General features: G+C 40.5%; 1 protein-coding gene across 1 annotated transcript; it reads right to left on the bottom strand.

Moving 5' to 3' along the window:
- Positions 1–4691: 4691 nt before the first annotated feature.
- Positions 4692–7645, bottom strand: LOC111790342 (receptor-like protein kinase FERONIA). Its single transcript, XM_023671216.1, has one exon. The coding sequence runs from the start codon at positions 7566–7568 to the stop codon at positions 4857–4859; it is 2712 nt and encodes a 903-aa protein (XP_023526984.1). The 5' UTR covers positions 7569–7645; the 3' UTR covers positions 4692–4856.
- Positions 7646–18681: the final 11036 nt, after the last annotated feature.

Here is an 18681-nt window from a genome sequence, read left to right as displayed (position 1 = left end):
TTTTTTTTTTTTTTTTTTTTTTTTTTTTTTTTTTTTTTTTTTTTTAAATTAATGGCTAAATAAGTATGCTTCTGATATGAAAAGGGTATCTAATGAAATTCGTTACCATAGTAACAAACATTAATAATCCTCATCAAAGAAGATAGTAGTTATGGACAAAGATATTTACTAGTTCTAGAGACGACTTTAAATGCTTCCATAGATGTATACTCATGGGGTAAAGTTTTAAATATAAATAGTTGTTTAATTGAGGTAAGTATATGAATGGTTAGGTTTAAAAACCCATTTTTAAAAAATAGCCAAAAGACTTTTTATTAGATGAGCGGCCAAAAGATCAAATGACGGATTCAAAATCCAAAAATCAAACACTAAAAGTTAAAGAGTTTTTGGATTTGTCTTAAAAACTCTCCAATGCTTTGTTTTATTTCAAATGACGTAGAAGATAAGGAAGCATTTGATAGTTATTTTAGGTTTGTTTTATTAGAAAAATTAATGTTATAAGCTAAAAACGAATTCACAGTTTTGATAGCATATAACCCGAGTAGGAAAAATTGAAAACTAATCACATCATTTGTGGTACATTTGGGGACATTTTAGCTCTGAGAAGTGTAGACATGATTTTGGTGACCAGTCGTACACCTCCGTATTGACACAACAAGAATAGTAAAGTTTTGTCTTGAAAGTATGTAAAAGGAGTTTGGAATGGGCATATGGCCATAGAAAACATATCATGGACAAACATGACCAGGACATCCATCACATGGCCCCACGCAACACACCTTGGATAAGCATGACTGTGACATCCTCCCTCACTAAATTGGTTGACATCCCTATCAACCGACTCTTCACAAACTCAGAGATGTAGGATTAAGTTGCTTGAGGTCTCTCAATGCGCTTCCAATTGATCTTTAGCTTGAGTAGTCTCTTCCAATCTGTCAGACATTGTTGAAAACCATTTTTTTGTTTATTGAGTATTCATGTCTTCTTTATCAAAACCTCTCATACTTTCTTTGCAATGATACTCTTCTCTGTAGCATGAGGATGTACAACCTCCCTGTGCCTTGTGTCTTCTTGGTCTGTATAGTAACGCTTTAAGTTTGACGTGGACAACAAGACTAGTCCACATTTATGGGAGCAATAGGATCCTATATGATGCCTTCCTGACTTCCTAAATGACTTTGAATAGTCCATAGTTTTTTTGTTCCAGTCGTTGGTTCTTGTTGTCTTGAAACTAGAGTTGATCTGACCTCTACTTGATCATAACTCTTCTCTATTTTAGAATTGGTGTGGTCGACGCTTTTGATCGATCTTTCTTTTCATATGCTTCGATGACCTTTCCGAGTAAACATGAGTTGCTTCGAAGGTTTTTCTTTGTCTGCCCCTTCAGTAGAGGTGTTGGCTTGATGTCTCTCTAGGTCTAATGGTTCCGATTTTCAACAAGTCACTTAGTTGTTTGTGGAACTTTGCTAGCTCAGGCTAAGCCATATGACACACATCTATGGCAGACGATCTCACCACCAACATAAAATTAATCTCGTGATCTATCTGTCTAGGTATAAATAAATACTTTGTCTGACCTTCTAGTCTTGCACCATAGTGTTTCTAAAGTGTTCACAAGGTTTTTGTTGGAGTTAGCTCACTCGAGCTCCCCGATTCAACTATGGCAACAGTAGTGAGCGTAGATTCATCATGACTAACATCCTTTCTCAACTGTAGTATCAACATTATTTTTACCCATTTTGGTTGACGGGTGTTTGTTGGAAGGATTGTCAGATTGGATCCCGTTACTACTAGCATTTTGTTAAGGGCATGTGAATGACTTTGTATTCTAGTAGGAAATCCATCCCTAATATGATGTTGAAGTCATCCATCTTAACTATCACAAAAGTTGGTTTGTCTCCACGTTCTCAACTTGATTGAAGTTCTCTTTGCAACTCCTAAGATAGGTTAGATTTTATCTTTCTCGTATCTCGATGCCAAAGGATGTTTAAGCGTTTCTCTTCGGTCTCCGTTGTGAAGTTGTGGGTGGCTCAGAGTTGACAGTGGTGTTCTTGGCCGCTCTTTAATTAACCCAAGTCTCGACACATAAGATCGCGTTCCATTGACTATTCCATTTCTTTCACTCTCTTCTAGAGAACAGAAAAATACTTTAATATCCCCATGGGGGTATATAATGTTCTCAACTAATGGTGTTTCAGTTTTTGCGATCTCATACTCCTTCTGAATTCACTCCAAATTTTTCTTTGAAGGCATATTATACGGCCTTAATTGGGCATTCAAATTCTTGATGACCCCCTTGCATATGAAGCAAGACAATGAGCCTTGATTGGGACTATTTTGCGTGTGAGGTCTATGTTTAATAAGTTCTACTTCTTTGTTGAGAGGACTCACATTCCCCTCCTTTGCTTTCAAGTCTGTCATCTCCCCCGTCTTTGGGGGAGTTGGGTCGATAATTTCTATTACCCCACTTAAGAAATCTTGGTTCTATCTTTCGTCTTTGGATGGATCATTGTTAAGGTTAAATAGTCGTTTGACTATAGCATAGGTCGTGGAACGTTTTGGATCCTTTGTTTGTAAAGTTTGGCCTTCACCCAGGGTTTCAACTCCTCAACAAAACTGAAAACCTTGTATCAAACAAGAGAGTTAGATGATTTAAATTTTTCAAATATATTCTATCTAAGATGTCGGAACACCATATGTATACTCAGATCTAGACAAGTGGGATCAAATGAACGTCAACTAAAAATTTAGTGACTTAGGCCTACAAAAAAGTGCTTACCATTGGAATGCATTTGGGCTAGGTTAGACAAATTATATGACGTATAACTAACATATACTTTACATGTTATTTCTTGTATTAGGATATGCTTATGAACTTTCCATAATGTAATTCCACAATATTAATCTATATATGTTATGATACTATGTTCATGTTATGCCATATGAGACACTTAATAAACAATGTACGTACAAGTATATAGTCTTTTAGAAAGATTATGTATGTATCATAACTGTTAAAAATCACGTATTTGTTTAGATTGCTGTCAGTTAGTATCGAATTAAATCTCCGTTAGGAGTTAGATTTACTTTTGATTTGATTTGATTAGATTTGTTTACTGGTTGTTACCAGATTTTCTGCAGATTTTTAGGTAGATTTTCTAGATATCTCTTTGTATTCTTTGTATATATAAATAACATTCTTGCTCTTCATAATTCAATTTTCTCATCAATCATTCAATCAATCCCTATTTGACTAACAATTGGTATTAGAGCTATCTTCTAAAGGGATCTGTGAGATCAAAATGGGAGGAGAATCCAGTTTTTCGGCGGTTGCACCACCAGTTTTCAATGGAGACAATTATCAAATGTGGGCAGTTCGTACGGAGACTTATTTGGAGGCCTTGGATCTTTGGGAAGCAATAGAAGAGGATTACGAGGTCCCTCCGCTTCCAGCAAATCCTACTGTATCACAAATCAAATTACAGAAGGAAAAGAAGACAAGGAAATCAAGAATATGTTGGATATTCTTGCTGAAGCAAAAGTCAGAAGTTGCGAGTGTATTTTGGAAATTCAAAGCCAGAGTTGAGAATGAAGGTGCATGTTTGATTCAGACTGTAAGATCAGATAATGGCAATGAGTACACTTCAGAAACTTTTAACAGGTTTTGTGAAGAGGCTGGAATTGAACATCAATTGACAACACCATACACTCTTCAACAAAATGGTGTTAGTGAAAGGAGGAATAGATTCATAATGGAGATGACGAGATGCATGCTTCATGAGAAGGATCTTCCAAAACGTTTTTGGGGAAAAGCAGCAAACACTGTTGTGTGCTTGCAAAATCGAATTTCAACAAAGGTTGTGAAGGACCTGACATCATTTGAAGTTTGGTATGGTTACAAACATTCTTTAAAGTTCGTTTGAGTATTGGGGTGTCTTTGCTTCATTTACATTCATTTACATTCCACAGCTCAAGTGTGATAAGCTTCACAAAAAGGCAGAAGCTGTCATTTTTGTTGGGTATAACATTATATCAAAAGCTTAGAGAGTTTTTCAACCACACATTAGTTGTGTTATTGTGAGCCGAGATGTTCATTTTGCTGGAAATGAGCAATGGAATTGGGGAGAACTGACGAAGGTGAATCAGATTTCTAATGCACCAAACAATTTAATCTTTGGTAGCATGTTAGAAGAGTCTGAATATGAACGACAAGATGCTTTGGTTGATGATGCACCTGTCCGAGGAGGAGCTTTCAGTGATCGAGAAAAACAAAATCTGGGAGTTGGTTGATCGACCTCTAAACAGAAAGATAATTAGAGCAAGATGGGTGTTCAGAAAAAAGCTTGGAGTTCACAGCATCTAAACAAGGAAGAGGGTTAAAGATCATGTACTTGTTTAGATGGATGTCAGTTAGTATCTAATTAAATCTCAGTTAGATTTACTCTTGATTTGATTAGATTTGTTTACTGGTTTGTTACCAGATTTTATGCAGGTAGATTTTCTAGATATCTGTTTGTATTCTCTGTATATATATATATATATAGCATTCTTGCTCTTCATAATTCAATCTTCTCATCAATCATTCAATCAATCCTTAACGAACTCTTCATAATTCAATCTTCTCATCAATCATTTAATCAATCCTTATTTCACTAACGAAGACAATGTATCGTGATTTAAAATGTGGGACATTAAGTTATATGTATAACTATTATAGATTCCATCAAATCAATTGCAACATGAACAATTATTTATAATAATAACCCTGCCCCCGTAATATTGTTCTCCTGTAATTATTACTACAAATCCAAAAAACACAAAATAAAAATAAAAATATTTGCTGTTCTTCTTCTTCATCATCTTCCGGCGGGATCCTTAATCTCAGAAAAAACAGTACCAGACATCCCTTTATTATATGTAAAAATGGAGGCATCACTATTGCTTGTCGTCACATAATTGCTCATTCCCGACTCCGATTCCATTCTCCGATCACCAGTGCTACTAAACAATGTCTCATCCACCAACCACTGTTCTTCCCCGACATCCCTCTCGCCGCCGCCCACATCATCTTCCTCTCCCTTCTTTTTCGACGCCTCCTGTAATTGCAACGCAAACTCCAATCCCCACACCACATCCTTCATCGACGGCCTCTTCATTCCCTCGTCTTCAATGCAACTCACAGCCATCTCAACAAACTTCCTCAAGCATTCCGGCGTAATCTCATTCCTGAGATTCGGGTCAATAATTTGCGCCACTGTGTTATCACGGCAGCACCGCCGAACCCACTCTGCTAGGTACACTTGCTTCTTGTCTGCAGAACGTATTAACGGCGGACGAGAACAGAGCACTTCACAGAGAACAACCCCAAATGAATACACATCAGATTTTTCAGTTAGCTGCTGCCGTCTGTAGTACTCTGGGTCTAGATAACCGAAGCTCCCTTTAACCACCGTGCTAATGTGTGCGTTCGACATGTTCGCCGGCCCCACTTTTGACAACCCGAAATCAGAAACCTTCGCGACCCATTTCTCATCGAGTAAGATATTAGTGGTTTTCACATCGCGGTGGATGATTGTCTGATTGGCTCCTGTGTGAAGGTAGTGTAGCCCCTTTGCGGCACCAATGCAAATTTGGAGGCGTTGATTCCATGTGAGAGGCTGTTCGTTGTCTCCGTATAAGTGGCTGCGGAGTGTTCCATGAGACATATAATCATAGACAAGAATCATTTCCTTACCATCGTTGCAGTACCCGATGAGGGAGACGAGATGGAGATGGCGAAGCTGCGAGAGCATCTCAATCTCTGTTTTGAATTCGTGGGCGCCCTGTTTTGAACCTGGTTTCAATCGTTTAATTGCCACTTGGGTGGCATCGTTGTCGATGTAGCCTTTGTATACGTTACCAAATCCGCCAACGCCAATGATGAAATTGTCGTCAAAATTCTTGGTGGCCGCTTGAATCTCCGGCAATGAAAAGTAACGGCATAGATTAGAGGGGAGATTGGAGTTGCGGGTCTTGCTTGATTTGTTTGATTTGTTCGTTGATGTGGAGTACAGAGCCAACCACGAAGCTCCATCGCTTGAGTTTTGGTCTGTAAATGTTCTTCTTCGCCGGAAGAAAAACAAACCCAGAGCTAATATGGCGACAACACCCACAATCACCACCGGTATTACAACTGCCACCGTTTTACCAGAATTCTTCTTTGGTGGGATCGACGGAGGTGGAGATTGGATCACCGTCGTGATAGGTGGGTCTGGGTTTTGACCACCGAGATTACCATTTGAATCGTTTAATTTGAAGATTTCTATACCATTCAAGATCACATTGGCGTATCTCGTCTTGAAATCCTCTGGGTTTGGTTGGAGCGTAACAGAGAGATTCACTTTCTTTTGATCACCACCGGGCACAAGCACAGCATAGTCTCTGTAAATTGGGCTAAATTTCCCGCCGGCTCGTGGAAACACATCGAATTGTGGCTCAGCCGTGTAGTCTCTAATGTAAATCAAGAACACTCTGTCACCGGCAGCAGTGATATTAGACTCAAACTCGCAGAAATGAAGACGAAGCATGTAAGTGAACCCAGGATCTACAGGGTACTCCCATGTGAGATTATGGCCCTTGTTAAAAGTCCTATTCGGACCCATGGTTCGGGCAGTTTGATACACATTTTCTGGTGCAGTGTATGTGGGTATTTTAGTGTAATTGAGATTTGCAGAGAGATCAGTAGGTTGAGGAAATAAGTTACTATCCAACAAATTACTTTCCTGTAACCAGGTTCGAAGCATTCCAGTGTCTTGGGAGGGGGAGATGAGGTTTCCACCCATATTCATTCTATATACCAATTCAAGAGCCGTGTTGTTTTCAACTGGGATGAACTGATTATCTATGTTGACAAGCTTCAACCCTCTACCGCCTTGGTCATTGGGGTTGGGTGGGGTGTAATAAAGATCATCCGGCATGGATACAATCTCAATCCCATTGATAAACGCATAGGAGTCTTGATTTGTGGGTGTAAATGTAAGGTTAAGCTTCACACCATTTCCCTCCGCGTACACGCAGAACTCACGAACAATCGCGCCGGAAGGAGGATCGGAAGTGTCCGCGTTTACAGAGGCATTGAAATCACGGAGGAGAGTACGGAGGCCAGTTTTGAGGGAGAATACGGCTTTGGAGCGGTGGAAGTTTTTGTAAGGAGCGGAGTAGAAGTAGAGGCGTATGAATTTCTGGCCAGGACTCAGCGGGAAAGAGTAGGTGAATTCAGAGTGGGACAGGCGTGCTGTTGTGTAAGGGACGCCGTTGATAGAAGAGAATTGCGTTTCCGCTTGGGAAGTGAGCGATGCGTTGTTGTGATGGAGATCTGAAGGGAAGAATTTGGAGCGTTCGTCCCCGACCCAGAGGCGGTTGTCCAGGGAGTCGGAAGAGTTGCCAGGGGAGCCGCAATCGAGAAAGATTTTGACGGTGGGGTTGAAGGGCGGTGGCGTGTCACCAAGGACGTGGAGGAAGAAAGAAAAAGCGAAGAATAGAAGGGTTGGTGCAGTGGCAGAAGCAGGTTTGGGTGTGCAGTCCGCCATTAGATAGAAGAGAGTGGAGCAAAGAGGAAGAGAAGGTGTAGAAGAAAAGAGAGAGGGAGGGTTGAGGAAGTCCAAGGTTGAAAACTCTTGGTTTGTTTTGTCCCCAATGAACAATTCCTCAAACTTGACCAGAAATGTGTCACTATCTCTTAGTCATTGTTTACAATTCGCATCCGTGAATGGTCGAACATGAAAAACAAATATGTGATTGAGACAACCAATTGATCTTATTGGATGTTTAAATTTAAAGAGGTAGGTAATTCAGTGGTGGTGAGCTTTGCCGTTGAGTCTCATCTACGGAAGGATCTTATCTGTGGTGTCAGGCTTGAAGCACTGCCGAAGGTGGGGTTGCTGCCGTTGCCTAAGTAATATGAACTCTTGGTGGCCGAGGTGACCGCTCACTCGACGGTGTTTGAGCCATTTCTCAAGTTCAATCCACTTTTATAGACTTTGTCATTTCTTTTTAAATAATAGGTATTTTAGGCTTCATTTTGAGCTCAAAATATGGTAGTCACAATATTTAGAATTTAAAATATTTTAGTTGAGAGTTCGTTCAATTATGTCAAACATTAAAAATTAATGCTTACTAGTTTGTAATTCTTCTCTTATTTAAATTTGCCAAGATTTTGCATAAGTTATTTTCTTTACTATTATTTAATGCACCAAATATAATGAATATATTTTCCACTTTCATAATTAATATATTTACTAATTAATTTCAAATTAAGCATTGATTTTAATATATTACTATGAGTTAATAAGATCTTATAGATCGACAAATTATAACTTTTAATATATATAGAATTAATTAGTTAAACTTATTACTTGATTAATTTTTATACATGTACTCCAAGTTACTTTAGTTTAAGTATGGAGTTACACTTTTGTGTACCGTAGGTCAGGTTACAAGTCATCTTTTAGAAGTGGTTCATTATATTGCTATAACTACTTATACCTTAAGTACCATTGATCCTCTGACAAGTCATCTATTTATGATTTCAACCAAAAATTAAATCTCTCTTTGGCTATTGAGAGGGCATGTGTCACGACCCGCTTATTTAGACATTGAATCATGGACCATAATATAGACTAACGCTGAGTGAAATAAAAATATGGTATAGGTACCAAACTTGTGATAACTTAGGTTTCCTCAAATGATGTAGAAGTACTATGCTTTGTCATATTGATGGACATGCATGGGCATAAGGGGAAGTAAGCAAAGATTTTCTAAACTAGCCAAGTTGACGACACACTTAGATTACGGGAGAAGTTCAAACAAGAACTCCTCTAAGACCGATTAAAGTCATCCTGGACACTCAGGCAATTGCAAATAGGAACTGGGTGAGGGTAAAGTAGGATGCCTAAAGTGATCAAATTAGATCAAATTAGAGAAATAATAGTAGAGAAAAGTAAGTTTTGAAAGGAAAAATGTTCTATCATTGAATTGAAAAATAACATGCTATTAAATAACCATATACATACAAACAGAAAGACACAATAAATAGTTAGTACTTCTAAAAGTTAAAAGTTCTATTCTAAAACAAAGAGTTCCGCACAAAGTGAGATTTTATTTAGCCTAAGTAAACTAACATTTCCTTCCTTAAACTAAATACCTTAAAGCATTCGTTTGCATCAGATTCAGAACCGACCCCTAATAGAGCTCTCAGCTTCAAAAAGACATCCAACTTTAAAGGTTTGGTCATCACATCAGCTACTTGATCTTGTGTGTTGTAAAATACTAACTCAATAGTCCCGAATTTTGATAATTCTCTCAGAAAATGAAAACATACATCTATATATTTGCTCCGACGGTGTAAAACTGGATTTTTTGACAATTTAATTCCAGAACTACTATCACATTGAATGACAATTGGTTGACCTTGATTTAGACCAAGTTTGTCTAGCACTTTTTTCAGCCATAGTGTCTGGCATGCACATGAAGCAGCAACAATGAATTCAGCTTCAGTAGTAGCTTGTAGACAAGCTGTAATACTAAAAAAAAAAAAAAAAAAAAAAAAAAAAAAAAAAAAAAAAAAAAAAAAAAAAAAAAAAAAAAANTATACTTTTCAGATATGAGATCTTTGTTTGGGAGTAGAGTGTTTAAGTTTACTACCTTCATCTAAGAAGATCCGCCACTGATTTTGGTGAGGAAATCGGACGAAACGTCGAGATCTGAGAATCTTTCCAAGAACGGTAAGGATGTTACCGGACCTCTTTCCGACGCTCATAACTCATCGTATGACTAAGTAAAAATCAAAAAAAAAAATATTGACACGTAGGTTGAAGTATGATCTAAACCTTTGTTGAAGAAACCATTATTGTTTGGATTAAGAATCGAGAGATAGAAAATGGAAAGAACATCGAAAAACTAATCGAAAACCTTGATTTTCTGCTAGGAGGAGAGAGAAGCCGCCGGTGTGCCACGTGTCAACCGGCTAGAGGACCGCTTGCGTCAACCANTCGAGGTAGCTACTCGTAGGGCACCAGTCATTACACAAGTTAGCATAAGGGAACNACGCCGCCTGAAAAAACGCGGCTCCAGCCTCCCTGCGAAAAGCATCTCNACTCTTAAGAATCTTTAAACGAAAGGACAAAGGATCAAGAAATCGCGAGAGGCAAGTTCCAAGGTGTTAAAATGAAAACCAAATGTCTTAGAGCTAAAGTAGAGTCCGTGGGGGTTTGTTATGATTAGCATGCAACAAGAGCCTACAGGTAGGTGGCTTACTGAGTATAATTTTTATACNTCCGGCAACGCAACCCAGCCTGCATCCCTCGGCTGACCCGGTACCCGTGCGGCGAATCGAACCGAACCGACGACCTGCGGTCCACCCAAACCACTATTTTCGAACCGAATCGGCAATCCGCGATTGCAGAAAATCTTGGGCGCGTGACACTCGCACGTGGAATCTGCGAGTGGTTGCACCCCGGCGCGTGACTGGCAAGTGGAAGCGCGTGTAAGCTCATTTTCGGCCCGTTCGACTTCTGTTTTCCCTATTTTCCTCCTGATTCCAATNTTGTCTAGTTTTACTAAATAGTACACTTTGTCTTTCATGTTTCCCTTCTTGTTTTTACCTAGATACATGTCCTTTTAGTAATGAAACATTTTTCTTACCAANTGTGGAAACGCTGCGTTAGGGCACGCATCATCCAAGTAAGTCACCACACGGAATTNATGCTAGTCACGGCTTGAGGTTATTTATTTCGAGTAGTGACAAATTCGGTATCAGAGCACCAGAACATAGGTCCTGTAGACACTTAGGTTAGAGAGTCGTATCCTCTGTGACGCGCCCATCAATCACGTGCCGCTTGCGACCAGACNTTAGGAAATAATACTTGTAAGAGTCGCTTGGAATGCATGCATGCTAGTTTAATTGTCTTAGGTNTCACGAATTTGAATTGCGAAATTAAGAGATAAGATGTTAAGTAGAGAATTTTTCTTGACTGTTCTCTTGTGTTGTACTGCACATTTCCTAGAGGTTGAACCTTGAACTAAATGTAACCACAAATTTTCTATTGTGGTAGCTAAATGGCACCTAAGAGGAGTAGAACCTATCNCTGCTGTTATGCTTTAAGTTTCCGCTTGTTATGTATATGTATATTTTCATGCTCTGCGCTCCGGGAGATGATGGATGTTATCGCCCCGTTGAGCTTGTATGTTTACTTTACATGAAACATGTTTGATAACTTTGGATGATAGTTATGTACGTACTCAGTTAGTTTTCATGACTCGCATTTATGATTAAGTCTAGGAATTCTTGGTTAGAGTAAGAAGACACTAACATATAGACCTAATCCTTTCCCTAGTAGAGCAACAGACCACCACGGCGTACGAAGCCTCACTAGAGTNTGTCCCACCAGTGCCCACCAATAACGTGGAGGTTCCACCGAGGCAGCCAACAGCTAACCTCACTACAGATGTACTACAGTCATTTATGTTAACCTCTATGGAAAACCAGGCTCAAATGGCTCAGTTGATGTGAACAATGGTCGCTAACTAGGCTACAATGCAACAGGCAACGCTGCAACAGACAACATTGCAACAGACAGCAATGCAACAGACAACAATGCAACAGGCAGCAATGCAACAGACAGCGATGCAACAGACAATTTTGCTGGGGAACAGAGACTCTGAAACTATGACCATAGAGGCTCGTTATCTTAAGGACTTCCGAGGCAAAAACCGCCTTCCTTTGAAGGTGGCAAAAATGATCCCATTGCAGCAGAAAATTGGCTCGAGGCTCTGGAAAAAGCCTTCTTTTACATGAACTGTCCGTTGGAATATCAGGTTCATTGCAGAACGTATATGTTGGAAGGAGAGGCTCATTTATGGTGGAAGGGTGCTAAAAAATGATTGCACCGCTTGGAGAGCCTATTTCTTGGTGCTAGTTTAAAGAGGCCTACCTCCGCAAATACTATCCAGTCGCTGCTAGAATGAAGCTGCAAACAGCATTTCATGAACTCAAGCAGGGTGACCTATATGTGGAGGATTATGATCAGGAATTCAATAGATTGGCTAGATTCTCCCTTATATATATTAGTACTGAAGAGCTTAAGGCTGAACGTTTTATCGTCGGCCTAAGGGAGAACATTAGAGGTTATGTGACATCACAGTCATCCATAGACTATACAGCAGCTCTCAAGATGGTAACCCTCATTGATGCGCCTCGTACTGACAGATTACAAGCAGGGTCAGCCCAAAAATCCCAGATCGCAGTCTAGGGAAAACAGATAAATCGGAACTATCCCAGAACTGGCAGACCACCCCGTGGTGGCGCTGCCAATCGCAGGAGAGCCCCAGCACAGAACAGGACTAATTGCCCTCAGTGTCAGCGCCCTCACAAGGGGAATGTCGTGCTGGAACTAATGCATGTTTCAGTTGTGGCCAAGCAGGGCACTATGCAACGAAATATCCTCAAACGAGAGATCAGAACACTAATCGACCTGCAATACAAAATCAAAGGGGCCGAGGTGCCCAACAGAAGCAGGGGTGAGTTGTAGCCCATGCATCCACAGGCAGGTAGGCCGACGCACCTGACGCAGTCGTTACAGGTACACTACCCGTCTTTGGTCATTTGGCTTTTCTACTCTTTGATTCAGGTTCTACGCACTCGTTTGTGTCTGAGGAATTTGTTGACTTAGCGCACCTAGAAAAAGAACCTTTAGAGACCATTCTATCAGTATCCACCCCTGCTCACGAGTTATTAATGACTACTCATAGAGTTAAGGGAGGTAGTGTGATAGTGTCGGGCCGTGTCATAGAAGCTGTGTTAATAGTATTAAGCATGCAAGACTTTGATGTCATTTTAGGGATGGATTGGCTGGGCGAGAATCGCGCTCTAATAGATTGTGAAACTCGAATAGTTACTCTCGGACTCCTGTCAGGGGATAGTTTTACATATAAGGGAGCAACTTTCAAAAGAACCTCAAGCGTCGTAACTGCTCTAAAGGCTAGAAAGATGATTCGAGGTGGTGCAAGCGCATTTATAGCCAGCGTGACCCTTGACCGCAGTAATGAACAGACAGTCTCGTCAGTACACATTGTCAGGGAATTCATTGATATTTTTCCTGAGGATTTGTCAAGTTTGCCCCCTGTTAGGGAAGTTGACTTCGGGATCGACCTAGAACCAGGAACTGCGCCGATCTCCAAGGCACCCTACAAAATGGCACCTACAGAACTAAGGGAATTGAAGGAACAGTTACAGAAGCTATTGGATAAGGGTTTCATACGACCCAGTGTGTCGCCCTGTCGAGCCCCTATTCTGTTTGTCAAGAAGAAGGATGGATCCCTACGCCTGTGTATAGACTATAGAGAACTAAATAAGGTCACCATAAAGAATAAGTACCCCCTCCTGAGGATCGACGACTTGTTTGATCAATTGCAGGGAGCAACGGTATTCTCCAAAATTGACTTGAGATCAGGATATCATCAATTGAGAACAAGAGAAGAAGATATACCCAAAACAACTTTCAGAAGTCGCTATTTTGGACATTATGAATTTCTCGTCATGTCTTTTGGACTTAACAATGCACCAACCGTCTTCATGGAACTAATGAACAGAGTGTATAAGGAATTCTTAGACACTTTTGTTATAGTGTTTATTGATGACATTCTTGTGTAAGTCCGAGGTAGAGCACGAAGAGCATTTGAGGAAAGTTCTGACCGTATTGAGAACCCAGCGACTGTACGCCAAGTTTTCCAAGTGTGAGTTTTGTCTATCTGAGGTAGCGTTTCTGGATCATGTGGTGTCAAGTAGAGGAATCACAGTGGACCTAGCTAAGATAGAGGCAGTGATGAAGTGGCCAAGGCTGACCACAGTCACTGAAGTACGGAGTTTTCTAGGACTAGCTGAATATTACAGAAGGTTTGCCCAGGATCTCTTTAAAATATATTTGGCGCTAACTTAACCAAGAAGGGCAAGCCTTTTGTGTGGAAATCAGCTTGTGAACAGAGTTTCCAAGAACTCAAGGAGAGGTCTAAGGTGCATGCTCATGCAGAAGGGAAAGGTGATAGCTTACGCTTCTAGACAACTGATGGAATGTGAACGAAATTATCCCACTCATGAACTCGAGTTAGCGGCAGTGGTGTTTGCATTGAAAACATGGCGAAATAAATGATTGATTTTTGAAATGATGTTTTCCTTTGAATTTCTTGCATACACACTACACTTCATAGTCTTAATAAGTCACGACTTGAGGAAAATTTTTTGGGTTGTGACATTTCTGCAGTACTTCAAGACCCATAAAATTCCTCATTTTGCCAAGATCAGTCATATCGAACTCATGCTTCATGGACTTCTTAAATTCAGAAACCAGAATATTATCATTTCCAGTAAAAATGAGATCATCAACGTACAAATTTACAATCAAAATCTTACCATCTTCTCTAGCCTTGATGAAAAGAGTGGGTTCATAAGCACAGTTCTCAAAACCTTCCTTCATAAAATGAGAATATGACTGTACCAAGCAAGCTCTAACCACAGGGTTGAGAAATAAACACTTCTTCATTCAGCTCACCATATAAAAATGCAGACTTCACATCTAACTGATATATGAACCATTACTGTTTGGATTAAGAATCGAGAGATAGAAAATGGAAAGAACATCGGAAAACTAATCGAAAACCTTGATTTTCTGCTAAGAGGAGAGAGAAGCCGCTGGCGTGCCACGTGTCAAATGGTTAGAGGACCGCGTGCGCCAACCACCTTTGGACACGCGTCGAACGCTGCCTGGAAAAATGAGGCTCCAGCCTCCCTGCGACACACGTCCACGGCAACGCAACCCAGCACGCATCCCTCGGCTAATCCGGTACCCGCGTGGCGAACCAAACCGAACCGACGACCCGCGGTCCACCCGAACCGGTGACCCGCGACTGCAAAAATCTTGGGCGCGTGACACTCGCGCGTGGAACCTGAGAGTGGTTGCACCCCAGCGCGTGACTACGGCGTCAAAGCGCGTGTAAGCTCATTTTCGACCCGTTCGACATATGTTTTCCCTATTTTCCTCCGGATTCCAATCCTAACTCCCTTTTATATGAAATAGGACCTAATTGAGGAAAATCACTACCTTTTGATATGCCAATTGTGTGAAAACGCTGCGTTAGGGCACACATCATCCAAGTAAGTCACCACACGGAATTTTAGGAAGTAATACTTGTAGGAGTCGCTTGGAATGCATGCATGCTAGTTTAATTGTCTTAGGTCATAGCTTTCCGTTATTGATCGTAGGTAATTGATTTTTAAAAGCAAGATGTATGGTATGGATTATTATGAGAATTATCTGAGTACTGCTGTTATGCTTTAAGTTTCCGCTTGTTATGTATATGTATATTGTCATGCTGAAAGATGGATGGGAAATTGTGAACTCTACGCTCCGGGAGATGATGAATGTTATCGCCCCGTTGAGCTTGTATGTTTACTTTGCATGAAACATGTTTGATGACTTTGGATGATAGTTATGTACGTACTCAGTTAGTTTTAATCATAAATGAGAGTCATGAAAACTAACTAAGGTATAGACCTAATCCTTTCCCTAGTAGAGCAACAGACCACCACGACGTACGAAGCCTCACTAGAGTACCCTTAGGCTACTGGTGTGTGATTGGTGTCATAGCTTCGTGGGGGACCAAGGGATTCCTGATCAGAATCCGATTGCTCTTAGCCGTTTTAGCATGTAAAACGTGTGCCCACATCGTATAGACCATTTAGCTGGATGGGTTAAGAGGGGTAGCTCTCCCCAACCAAGGGGACCGTCATGGGCCTAGGGGGTTGCAGCTCACTCCCTAGGTAAGTTACCAGATAGTCTCAGAGCCATACCGAGGTAGCTACTCGTAGGGCACCAATCATTACACAAGTTAGCATAAGGGAGCTCTTAAGAATCTTTAAACGAAAGGACAAAGGATGAAGAAATCGCGAGGGGCAAGTTCCAAGGTGTTAAAACGAAAACCAGATGTCTTAGAGCTAAAGTAGAGTCTGTGGGGGTTTGTTAGGATTAGGATGCGATAAGAGCCTACAGGTAGTGGCTTACTGAGTATAATTTTTATACTCATTCTTGCTATACCTTTTTTTTTTCAGGTACGTGAGGCGTTGAGTCAAGAGAGGGCGCGTTGATCGATGTGGGTTATCACAGAGGAAGCGTGTCCCGGGGTATCAGTCTAGTTTTACTAAATAGTACACTTTGTCTTTCATGTTTACCTTCTTGTTTTTACCTAGACACATGTCCTTTTAGTAATGAAACATTTTTCTTACGAAATAAATGAAATACTTATGAAATAATGTTTTCCTTGAATTTCACGCTTGCACACTACATGTCATAGTCATTGCTAGTCACAGCTTGAGGTTATTTATTTCGGGTTGTGACACAAGCTTACAATTGGTTATTTTTTTTATTGCCAAGAAACAGCAGCTGAACTTATAAAAAAAAACATAACCAAAAGTGTTTTTCCGATCTTTGAAGTCTCCTGCATAATCGCTATTTGTGTAAGAGATAAAGTCACCATTTCCTCCCTCCTTGTATAAAATTCAAAAAACAAGGGTGCCTTTTAAATATCTTAACACTCTTCTTGCTGCTTGTAGATGATTTTTAATAGGATTTTCCATATATCTGCTGATAAGTCTTATTACAAACATCATATCTAGTCGAGTGACTGTGAGATATAAGACTCCCAACAATCTATTTAAAATGAGTCATGTCTACTTTAGCACCTCCTTCATCATTCACTAGTTTGAAGTTTGGAACAATTGGATTGTGAGCCAGATTGCTCTTCTCCATTCCAAACCACTTGATTAATAAACACACCACTTGATTTCTTGTAACGCTAAAAAAGAAAAAAGAAAAAAAAGAAGACGGTCAAAGTTAGAGGGGCAAAAGAGGCATTTTGGTCCTTAGCCCATTATAGGGGTCTTGAGGATTTTCCACAGAGCACCTGCAAAAGAGAAAAGCGTGAGAAAGTAAGTTGAAAGAAAAGAAACTTGAGAGGGAAAAACAAACTGTTGGACTTCTTGTCGAAGAACCATCATCGGGGTTCATTCTTGACCAAGACTTACATGCTGAAGTTCCTTCTTGAAGAAATGGAGGACTCGTGTTGTAGACGTTCCATTTTCCGTCAAGATCTGAGAGAAATTCGCAAGGTAATATCTCAAACGTTCATCTTTAGATCTGAGATCTTCCTCTAGGAATAGAGTGCTAAAGTTTGCTACCTTCATCTAAGGAAGATCCTCCACTGATTTCGTGAGGAAAATCGGACGAAACGTTGAGGTCTGAGAATCTTTCCAAGAATGGTAAGGATGTTAATGAACCTCCTTCCGACGCTCATAACTCGTCGTATGATTAAGTAAAAATCAAGAAAAAAATACTGGCACGTAGGTTGTAGTATGATCTAAAACCTTGTTGAAGAAGTTATTTCAATTTGGATTAAGAATCGAGAGATAGAAAAATGAGAAGAACGTCGGAAAAATAATTAGAAACCCACTTTTCTGCTAGGAGGAGAGACAAAGAGGCGACGTGTCACATGTCCACCATCGATAGGTCTCTCGAGCGCTGATAGCCACCGAACATGCGACGAACACCGTATCGAGCGATGTGGTTCTAGTCTTCTAGCGACACGCATCCGCAGCGGCGACACCTGACCCGCATCCCACAACCGATCCCGCTCCCACGCGACGAGACGAACTGCAACAACCCACGATCCACCTGAACCATCGCACCCGAACCGAACCAAGGACCTACAGCTGTAGCAAAAGCATACGCGCGTGATACTCGCGTGTGGATCTTGTGAGTGAACTGGTCCCGGTGCGTGGAAGCGCGTGTAAGCTCGTTTTCATCCCATTCGACTCCTATTTTTCCTATTTTCCTCCCGAATCCAATCATAACTCTATTTTATATGAAATAGGATCTAATTGAGGAAAAATCAATACTTTTTTATACGCTAATTGTGTGAAAATGCTACATAAGGGCACGCATCATCCAGGTAAGTCACCACACGATTTTTTAGGAAGAAATACTTGTAGGAGGCGCTTAGGTATGCATGCATGCTAGTTTAATTACCTTAGGTAGTAGCTTTCCATGTTTGCTTGTAGGTAATTTATTTGTTAAGATTATGGATGTATTATGTGAAATATTATGAGAATCATCTGAGTGTTGCAATTATGTTTTAAGCTTCCGCTTTATATATATATGTTTAATTCATGCTAAAAGGAGGATGGGAACTTGTGAACTTTGCGCTCCGGGAGTTGATGGATGTTATCGCCCCGTTGAGCATGTATGTTTACTTTGCATGAATTTTGTATGATGATGCTGGATGATAGTTGTATGCACACTCAATAATTTCCATGACCCACAAGTTTGATAAAGTTTAGGGATTTGTGGTTAGAGTGACCTAAGTATAGACCTAACCTTTCCCTAGGAGCCTAAGAAACTACCACGACACACGAACCACCTCTAGAGTACCCTTAAGCTACTTGTGTGTGAATGATGTTATAGCTTCGTGGGGGACCAGCGGGTTCTTGATCAGGACTCGACTGCTCGATAGCCGTTTTAGCCTGGGAAATGGAAGACCCACATCGTAACTGATCATTTAGCTAGATTACAGGGGGATTACCATGGGACTAAGGTGTTG

Source organism: Cucurbita pepo, chromosome LG03, assembly GCF_002806865.2.
Source record: "Cucurbita pepo subsp. pepo cultivar mu-cu-16 chromosome LG03, ASM280686v2, whole genome shotgun sequence".
Lineage (NCBI taxonomy): Eukaryota > Viridiplantae > Streptophyta > Magnoliopsida > Cucurbitales > Cucurbitaceae > Cucurbita > Cucurbita pepo.
The sequence above is the reverse complement of the archived record's forward strand: the minus strand, read 5'-3'. Positions and strand labels throughout refer to the sequence as shown.

Coding starts and splice junctions, on each gene's coding strand:
- LOC111790342 (XM_023671216.1), bottom strand. CDS start 7,568: ATGGCGGACTGCACACCCAAACCTGCTTCTGCCACTGCACCAACCCTT.